This window comes from Lemur catta, chromosome 7 (assembly GCF_020740605.2).
Source record: "Lemur catta isolate mLemCat1 chromosome 7, mLemCat1.pri, whole genome shotgun sequence".
In the NCBI taxonomy this organism is placed as follows: domain Eukaryota; kingdom Metazoa; phylum Chordata; class Mammalia; order Primates; family Lemuridae; genus Lemur; species Lemur catta.
This window is the reverse complement of record NC_059134.1, coordinates 95,988,009-95,998,902: the sequence shown is the minus strand read 5'-3', so window position 1 is coordinate 95,998,902 and position 10,894 is coordinate 95,988,009. Positions and strand designations below refer to the sequence as shown.

Below are 10,894 nucleotides of genomic sequence, written 5' to 3'. Positions count from 1 at the left end.
GGAAGCTCTTAAGATCTTAGAACACAGGGCCCCTGTTACTATACAGCAAAAATTCTACTGGCCCAAGTAGCAGCCCACTGACTTTTTTTTCCCCCAGACATAGCAATATATCTTTATTTTTATATAAACAAATATAATGTGAGTTTGAGAACACTCACATGCTTTCCAATCACCCTTATTCTACCTCTGAATACTAATATAATACAAAGCTCTTCTTATGAGTTTTTAAATGTTAGTTTCACTTTCAGTTAACACAGTATTAAAATAATATTCCCATAACTATACACTCTGTAAGAAAGTAATGTGACAACAATAAAAATGCAAACGTATTCTCTAAACATGTGTAGATGCCAGGGTGGGTTTTGTTGTTTTTTTCTTAGTATCCTTAGCCATGTACTATATAACCATGTGACCATGGTGGTTTGGTTGTCAAGCAAGAAGGTAGGTTATACGGTGATATATATATATATATATCCATTGAATATAGGCCATTGAATCACAATTCTAGTGACTCCAAAATAAAATTCAGGCAAGGATGCATAGTATCATCACATGTATTTAATATTATATTGGTGGTCCCAGCTGGTATAATATAATTTATTCCCTGACTTCTAATTTTTAAAGGAAAGATTGACTCTTTATATAGGGAACCACTGTCTAGTTTACTCCGGTTGACTCTTAAATCCAACCCACTTCACCCATTCTTATTATCTAAATGTCTCCCATAGGCATTTGAGTTTTTATCTCTTATCCTCTTTAGTGTATCACTTGTAAAATAACACAAAGCAACATTGAGACTCCATATAAAATTGTATTCTCTACAATCCCGGCACAACAATTTTCCATTTTATTCTTTCATTATAATTAATATTATCTGAACTAATATTATCTGAAAATATAATCTGTTCATTCTAATTAGTATTATTTGGACTTCGGACTAAGCAAAATTCTGTATCTCTTGATTAGTTTTTGTTTTATAATTCTGGACATTATAATGCTATAATGAAGACGTGAAGAGAGCTGAGTCAAATTTGTGTTCCATCAGCAGCACAAATTTGCCAAATTTTGTTACATGCTGTAAATTCCTTAAATGCTTTCTTCAATAAATTAAAAAGATGGATAAACATGCAAAAATATGATCTAAGATTTGGAAATTTCTCTTTCTTCTATCCATGTCTTGCTTGCTTTATTCATACAAATTCCTCTAACTAAAAATTCTTTCATAACTAATTCCTGTAGGACTATGTTATTCTAAATTTGGGAACCTTATCTTTGATCTGTTCACATAAGAATGACACGCTCTTTTATCTTCTTGATACAGTAGTTTAAGAAGGACCAAAACAAACTTCCTTTAAACCCCTTTAATTCTGGGCTCTCTAATACACTACATAAGGAATGAAATTTTCAAATATGGAACTTCTAAATATGCACATACTGTTAGTGACTTCAAAAGTGTTTTCCAAACACATGCTGTCATTTTGTCTGGGACCAATCCTGGGCACAAATTTTAGAAGAAGCTGGTGATTTTACACTAAACTGTAAAGGGCAGTTGGTGGTTAAATCCATTTTTAAACACATTTTGGGTCATAATTTCTCCATTCCAAAGCAGGTTGGTAGCATAAGAGGCACTTTCTGTACATTATATACCCCTGCTATCTTCTTAAGACACCAGCCCCAACATTCTCAGACTCTCCCGAATAATACCTGTGTGAGGATAAATGAGAGAGGAAGAAAGAGAGAGAAGGAGAATAAGGGAAAGAGAGAGATAAAAAATATCTAATGGCATTCTCATTTACCCTCTTAATTTGTTTTAATTCATCTAAGTGAAAATGCTGGTACCTAAGAAAATGGTCAGAGGAAATTCCACCTTGGTGACTGAATTTATTCTCTTGGGATTAATGGATCGTCCAGAGCTTCAGCCCATCCTCTTTGTGCTATTCCTGGTGATCTACTTGATCACTGTGGGGGGGAACCTTGGGATGATGGTGTTGATCAGGGTGGATTCACGCCTCCACACCCCCATGTACTTCTTTCTTGCCAGTTTGTCCTGCTTGGATTTGTGCTATTCCACTAATGTGACTCCCAAGATGTTGGTGAACTTCTTGTCAAAGAAGAAAACCATTTCCTATGCTGCTTGTTTAGTCCAGTGCTATTTTTTCATTGCCATGGTGATTACTGAATATTATATGCTAGCTGTCATGGCCTATGATAGGTACGTGGCCATCTGTAACCCTTTGCTTTATAGCAGCAAGATGTCCAAAGCTCTCTGTGTTCGCCTGATTGCTGGTCCATACATCTATGGGTTCCTTAGTGGCCTGATGGAAACCATGTGGACATACCGTTTGACCTTCTGTGGCTCCAATGTCATTAATCATTTCTACTGTGCTGACCCACCTCTCATCCGACTCTCCTGCTCTGACACTTTCATTAAGGAGACATCCATGTTTGTGGTAGCAGGATTTAACCTCTCCAACTCCCTCCTCATAATCCTCATCTCCTACATCTTCATAGCCATTGCCATCCTGAGGATGCATTCTGCTGAAGGCAGGCGCAAAGCTTTCTCCACCTGCGGGTCCCACCTGGTGGCAGTGACTGTGTTTTATGGGACCCTGTTCTGCATGTATGTTAGACCTCCCACGGACAAGTCAGTGGAACAGTCCAAAATCATTGCTGTTTTCTACACTTTTGTAAGCCCTATGTTGAACCCCATCATTTACAGTCTGAGGAACAAGGATGTGAAACAAGCTTTTCAGAAATTGATCAGAAGAAATGTACTTTTGAAGTAAAATCATAGTGTGTCTTTCTTTATAAATCAAATAAAAGATCTATCTATTTATGTGAGCTACACCAAACTTTAATATAATTCAATTTTAAATCCACAATGAAAAACTATAATGACAAAACAAAAGACATAGGTTCAGAAGATTTAAAGTTTTACATGTGACATATGAGTACAACATGTGTGTGTGTGAAGGGTAAGGAGCTGTGTAAGTAGGTATGGGGAATAATTCTTTTTTTATACACGTTTACATTTATAACTTTATATGTTATTTTCATATTATAAAAATTATACATTTTTGTAGTAAAATATTTGGTTTCTATAGAAAGGTGTAAAGTATGAGAGTAAAATATTTCCTTTCTTTCCCCCACCCTGATTATTCATTCTGACTTCTCAGAGATACCACTATTCGCAGTTTCTTGAGGAAACTTCTATATATCTATGATAAAATGTGTGGTTATATATGTACACATATACAGAAAATTGCTAAAACATATGTTCACTCTCATGGGCTGCTTTTAGTCCCTTATAATGCTACAGCATTTACTATGCAGGGGCTTCAATCTCATGTTTTAAAGGAATGTTACAACAAGTGCTGATGAAACTTGTTCTCACCTCGAAGAGAGAAAACTTAAAATAGTACCTCCATGTCCATGCCTGACATCTATTTATGTATCCTCACTTGTGAGAGTCACTTTCAGTAAGACAGTCTCCTCCTGTCATGACAGGATACCAGGACTGTCAAGCAGTCATTTTTTAGATACTAATTCCTGAAGCAGGCAAAGAATGTCTCTTACAAAGATAAATGGCTGACCTCAAAGAATTGTGATTTCTATAGAATTAACAGTGACCTCCCACACCTCTGGGGCCCAGAGTCCTTCATGCTTTTCCTTAACTCTGCCTTATTAATCTATTTTTCAGAAAGGATCAGATGTTTGATATTTGTACCATAGTCCAAATTTTACCCACAATGGTTCTTCACCACAATTAGTTATAATATATCTAATTTTAGAATGAAATATGTTTACTTGTCTGTACGTTAATGCTAATGAAAGCAAAACGATCAGTTGATTTGTTACAGATGTGACATTTCCAGTGATTTTGCAGTTGAAGAGCATAAGCAAAATTGATGAATGTATACTGAGTATCTACAATAAGTCACACTGTTACTGATACCAAGGAATTTTCAAGGAGCTCTAGCATGGCATGGTTTTGTAGGGGTCAAAACTGTAAAGAGAAAAATCAACCCAAATTGTTAAGTGCTATAATGCAAGAATGTGGAAGTTCTGATGCAACAGAGGAAAGAAGCAATTAAATCTGAGCAAATTGAAGCTAGTCATATGATTTTATAAGAAAATAACTTGTTCATCCTTTGTGAAACCTCTCCAGCCTACCCATAGCCTGTAGTATGATGTCATAGCATACCAGGCAGGGGCTGAGCAAAACAAGTGTTGGATGGATTTGTGATCACATACATAGATGTTACTTTCCATGAAAAACGAAAGGCACAGAATTATAATTAATCACTTCCACAACAGACATATTTTTTTAGTTGTATTTCAAAGATTTCTTTCTACCTTAGGGTTGATTTCTTTTTTTTTTCTTTAATTACAAAATATTAAGGGGGTACAAATGTTTTAGGTTACATGGGTCTCTTCGGTAATGCTTGAGTCCTGGCTATAGGTATGCTTGTCACCCAAATAGTGTTCATTGTACCCATTAGGTAGGTTTTTGCGCCTCCCTTCTACCCTCTTCTCCGCCCCCCCCCCGTTTGATTTCCACTGAGTTTCTGCTCAATACTTCCTATAGGAATTTTCAGATTCAATCATTCTGTATCATCCTATACAATTAACAACCTTTCTATTAATATTACTAGATGTTGTTATCTAAATACCATCTTGAAAATCAGATTGCCTACAAACATAAAACACACATATAAACAATAATTTTTGTAATCTTTTACATTTAATTAAGTTTGTTGAATTCTACTTAAACATATACCTAGATGTATTACTATTTCAGCACACACATGTTTGGTTATGCAAAACCAGCCTCTTTATTATGACAAATTTTCTGATCTCAGGGTCCATGCTTCTATCTTTACAGCCTAGCTTGGTACCAAATAAAGGTTCAGCAATGATTGTAGCATTAAATAGTAAATGAATCTCCAATTGCAAAGTGAACAAAGTGAATCCGTTTTAGGATGTGTAAGGAAAATGTCTTTCAATGGGCCAAGATTCAGAAAACATATTATTAGCTGTAGGCCACCATATTTTTCAGAAACACAAGTGCCCATGTCATTCACATTTATGAATTAATTTACCAACATGAAACCCATAGTTATGCCCACACACATACAAGTCTAAGATACAAAAGGATCAAATCAAGTTTTTTCATGAATTGACTGGTTGGCGTGAGTCACACAATCTGTCAAAACCATCTATTTTATAGTCTGTATTGCACTGTGATGGATATAGAATATGTGCTCATAAATTTTTTTTTTGTATCAATAAATTAATTTACTAGGCCCTTGTCTTTACCTAAAAAATTACAGAATACTTTAATTATAAATGATTTACTAAAAATTCACTTATTAAAGTCTATCATGAGGGATTTCAAGACGAAGCTCCAGTTTCATGTCCTTCTCCTTTTAAAGTTAATTCTGCTGGATTCATTATTTATTGATCAAGTTGGGTAATAAAATGAAGGAAACATCTAGGAAAAAATAAAGAATATTTACCGTACTTCCCTAAAGAACAATAATTATGATAAGAATAAGATATTTTACATTTGTCTCCTCACCTGTCTAAAAGATCATCATTCTAATAAGTGTCTCTTTAAGGAAAACTTATCCATGTGTTCTAGGGAATGGCAATGTTATAAATCTAATATCCTTATTCATATGTCAGATATTTTATTGGAAGCAATGTATATGTGAAAAATGTTTACACATTCACATTCACACATGCACACACAAAGAAGAGAGAGAAATAATAATTTTATCAAAGTTTAGACACTATTTCAATATATGTTGTTGCAGTTAATCTGCCTGTCAATATTATGAGCTCAGTATTGTAATCCCTATTTTAAAGATAAGAAAACAGAAACTTACAGATCAATCGTTAACATAAAATCACATGGATAGATCAAAATAGAGTTTCTAATTTGCCTGACTTCAAAGTTCGTTGTTATTTTTTCCACTATCATAACATATTCATTGAATGGAAAAGCCATGCAATGAATAATGCAATCCTTTTCTATATTCCAAAAATGTTGTTTATCAGGTATTTAACAGCTGCATGCACACTGAGTCATATAACACACTACAAGAATACAGCCTGTTTTATGACTTAGAGATAAATAAACTGTTCAATATAGTGAGCCTCATAGCCAGATATTGACTCAATCATTTGTAAGCTAAATGAATAGGTAAAAGCATGAACTCTGGAACGTGACTTACTGGGCAAGTTATACAACTTCTTCTCTCTGCCTCAGTTCTTCTTTTAGGTGAAGACATAGTACTTTATCATCAGAATGCTGTGTCGAAGATATTGATTAATACACAAAAAGCACCTAGGACAGTGCCTGGTATATAATATTTACTCAATAAAAGTTATTGAACTGATGATCTAATTCAGTTTGAGTTTGAAGGCCTGAAAATCAGGGGAGCTTTTTATTAGTAACTAGAAAGGTAATTGACCTATCTTAGACTCAATTTCCTCTCACAATTTTCTATATTTTCCTTTAATAAATTTATCATTCTTTGGTTATAATTAATGCCTGTGTCCCTTATGATATTGTAAATACCATGAAGTTAAAAACAATGTTTTGGGAGAAATTATTTGTATAACTTAGCCTGGTACATTACATAGTCTGTGCTTCCTTAAAAAAAAACCACAAACACAAAAAAAACACATATAGGTAGAAAGATAGAAAGACAGATAGAAAAAAGAAAAAAAGGAAAAGTTAAAATAGTTGGAGATTATAATATTTGTTTTGTAGTAATGAGATATTCTTACAAAACATATCAAATACATTGATGGTATATTAAATGTGTATACTTTATTCATGTATAATCAGTCTGCTTTTATTTTTTTAAACAGAAGAATTCATGAGGAAATGTCCAGAGTAAATCAGACCAGAGAGAAGGAATTTAGCTTCCTGAGGTTGACCAGTTTTCTAGTGTTGCAGTTTATCTTCTTTGTTTTATTTCTAGTAATTTGTATTCTCACTTTTGTGAAAAACTTGGACTTAATTCTGCACATCACACCCTCACACTGTCCCTTCCCCAATCTGCCAGTACCACAAATTCTGGTTAACTTTTTATTTGAAAAGTTCACATCCATAGCCAATTTATTTGAGCACTATAACGTGGTCACATTCCTGTCAATTCAAGGTTTTGTCCCTATTGCCATCTGTGGCAATCACATCCACGTGGTCATCTATTTTCCATGTAATGACAATATTGGGTCCAAAGTGCTTCACATTTGTATGACAGCCATTGTCTATATATGTGGTTGCACGTAGACTTGATGAAGATCATGATTGTTTTCTCTAAGAGCTGACAACGTGTCTTACCACCTGTGGCTACTCAGACCAATTAAATCGGATTTTATTATACCATAGCCTATGTTGGATCTTCAGAATGTGTTTAGAAGTTTATTGGAGTTCCAAGCTTCCATTTTACCAGCAAATTTGGAATCTTTCTACTTTTTTTTTTTTTTTCAAAATTTTTAGAGGGGTACATACATCATTTGGGTTACATCCATTGCATTTGCACTGCCCAGGTCAGAGCTGCAAGCATGCCTGGGAAAAACTCTTACAGACATCAACCTAGGCAAAGAATTTATGAAGAAGACTCCCAAAACAATCACAGCACCAACAAAAATAGATAAATGGGCCTGGATCAAATTAAAACGCTTCTGCACAGCCAAAGAAACTATCATTAGAGCAAATAGACAACCTACAGAATGGGAGAAAATATTTGCATGCTATACATCTTTCTACTCTTTGTAAGCCAGAAAATTCTCTTTGTTGTTGAATTCTATCTTACAAATATGCCTAGGTAATGGTACCTCCTTGAAGGAATCAATAGCAAAATTAAAATAGTAGCTGTTCTATATGTCCTATATGAGATTAATAACATTTATCTCAGATTTTTAATGAGTGTCCAATAAAATTCTATTTGAAAAATGTTCAGTATGTTGAGTTGATAAAAATGTGTTACTTTATTAATTAGATATATTAAAAATACTTGAGCATCAAGAAATTCAACAACTATACATAGCACATCATGACTCAGGAAAATAAAGAATTGTAGAAATTATTTCAATTATTTGAATTATTTAGATATTAAGTGCATTCATTTTCTCTTAGACTTTTCTAAAAAATCAAAACAATACAAAATAATAAAAAAAAGGCAGGGGAAGCTAAAAATACCCACAGTTTTGTGTTTTCAAGTGAATGTATGCTCATTGCAATGACACTGTGTGGCAGAATATGCTCTTGCTGCATTAGTGACCCAGTGAAATAAGTGAGTAATGTGCTCTGTTTTGAGTGCAGCCTTTTCTTGCGAGTAACGGAAGGAGTGAGGTAGAATGATACCCAGTGATAGATACGTAATTAGCAGTAAGTAAGAGAAATGAAGAAGATCACACAGAAGAGATGCTTAAACCATCTCTAACTCCCATGTTAAAAGTCTATGAGCTGTCTTCAGGGAACTTTTAATTGGTAGAATTTGTTGCTTCATCATGATTTTTTTGTTAATGCATTAGGGAAAAGGAATCACTTTATAAACACAAGCAAAATTTTCCTTACTTGTTATTCTTATAGGCTCATTGGTTTTCCTACTTGTTTATAGGTAGGGCTGTCTATTTTGTGTTGTTAAGAACTAAGCAAAATGTAACTATTTCTACTTGGAATCCAAATAGTGATTTGGTAGAAATGAGTGCATGGTTAGAAATAGTTAAATGACTACACAGAAACAGTAAGATTGGTTGTGTATGTAGTGCCAATGCCCCAAATCTAAGAATTTGTATTTATTCTAAAAATTAAATAAGGGGAGGAAGAAACTAAAATTTCTTGTGTTAGCTTTATGTACCTCACATATTGTCAGATTTTACATACATTACCACTTTTAAATTTCAAGGAGTATCCCTTCAACAGCATTTTAAGGTGAGTTTTAATGTGATGTTTAAATTTTAATTTTTATTCTTTCTAGCAATAAAGATCTATCTTTATTCTGCTTTCCATAGAGTTATAATACTATGTATGTCTGTGTGTTTGCGTATTTGTGAATATTCTGGGTTTCTAAATGGCATGGAATAGATGGAAAGGAGGTTTAAACCAATTTTAAAATGTCTTGAGAGGCTGACCTCAGCATTATCTAAGTTTTAACATTACACCTTTTAAGTCATACCATAGTCCCTGAATAAAACCTCTGAATGAGTAATTAAATTCTAACTTACAACGATCACTTTATGTAGTTTTGTCTTATACAGCAGTCATGTTTACAGTTATCTTAAGCACTGATCTTGGAGAGTTTGTACCAGTTAGAAAATAGATTCAATTCCTGTGAAAACAAAACAAAATAATAGTTCTAAACAAATTAGACATTTGTTTCTCATTTATATAAAACTCTGAGCTGGGAGTTCAGTTCAGCTCTGCCAAGATATCAGGAGCTCCAACTTGTTCATTTGTTTTCCTGCCTTTTGCAAAGAGTTGCTCTCATCCATATAATCCAGTTTTCTTTCCCCTTTGAAGGAAATTATGAGAAGAAACTTCACATTGGTGACTGAGTTCATTCTCCTGGGATTGACCAATAGCCTAGAATTGCAGATTCTCTTCTTTGTGCTGTTTCTGGCAGTTTACATGGTCACAGTGGCCGGGAACCTTGGCATGATTGTCCTCATCCAGGTCAATGTCCGGCTCCACACGCCCATGTACTTTTTCATCCTTTGCGGATCTGTGCTTCTCTTCCAATGTGACCCCAAAGATGCTGGAGATTTTCCTTTCAGAGAAGAAAACCATTTCCTATCCTGCTTGTCTAGTGCAGTGTTACCTTTTCATTGCCTTGGCCCATGTGGAGATGTATATCCTGGCTGTGATGGCCTTTGATAGGTACATGGCCATCTGCAACCCTCTGCTTTATGGCAGCAAAATGTCCAAGAGTGTGTGCACATCCCTCATCATGGTGCCTTATGTGTATGGAGCACTCACTGGCCTGATGGAGACCATGTGGACCTACAACCTAGCCTTCTGTGGCCCCAACAAAATTAACCACTTCTACTGTGCTGACCCACCACTGATTAAGCTGGCTTGTTCTGACACCTACAACAAAGAAACATCGATGTTTGTTGTGGCTGGATGCAACCTTTCATTTTCTCTCTTCATCATACTTATTTCCTACCTTTATATTTTTTCTGCTATCTTGAGGATCCGCTCCACAGAAGGCAGACGCAAAGCTTTCTCTACCTGTGGTTCCCATCTGACAGCTGTCATTGTATTCTATGCAACTCTTTTTTTCATGTATCTCAGAGCCCCCTCAAATGAATCTGTGGAGCAGGGAAAAATGGTTGCTATATTTTATACCACTGTGATCCCCATGTTTAACCCCATGATCTACAGTCTGAGAACCAAGGATGTGAAAGAGGCTTTATTCAAAGAACTGTTCAAAAGGAAATTGTTTTCTAAATAAATGTCATCACTAATTTTTGTTAAGTGTTTTTATTTTCTATAGCTTACTGGTTTTTGTTTGTTTGTTTATTTTTGTCAGAGTTCAGTCAAGGTGAATTTGTCCAAATCTGTGTCCTTTTCTTGAAGGGATGGATAACTTTCCACAGAGTAGTTTGGATAAAAGGAATCTGATTATCTACATCAATTTATGGGGATTTTTAATTTTCCAAGTGAGACTTTTGCCTGCCCAGATTAAAAGTAGAGACTTCTATAGTGAGGAGTTAATGCGTGCAAAAAATTCAATTTATACTTTGGGGAATACAACCAATAAAACCAGAACCAGACTTTCTAGTCATAGAGTTTTAGACTGCCTCTTAATAGAAATTATTTACTTCAACATACAATAAGCTTTTGAAAAAATCATTTCTGTTAATCTCTGAT

At 34.7% G+C, this 10,894-nt stretch overlaps 1 protein-coding gene and 1 pseudogene across 1 annotated transcript; both read left to right on the top strand.

The window, feature by feature from the left end:
* Positions 1 to 1,829: 1,829 nt before the first annotated feature.
* Positions 1,830 to 2,786, top strand: LOC123641851 (olfactory receptor 1030). The gene has a single exon (XM_045556783.1). The coding sequence runs from the start codon at positions 1,830 to 1,832 to the stop codon at positions 2,784 to 2,786; it is 957 nt and encodes a 318-aa protein (XP_045412739.1).
* A 6,746-nt stretch (positions 2,787 to 9,532) lies between these two features.
* LOC123641850 lies at positions 9,533 to 10,475 on the top strand (annotated as a pseudogene).
* The last annotated feature ends 419 nt before the right edge of the window (positions 10,476 to 10,894 follow it).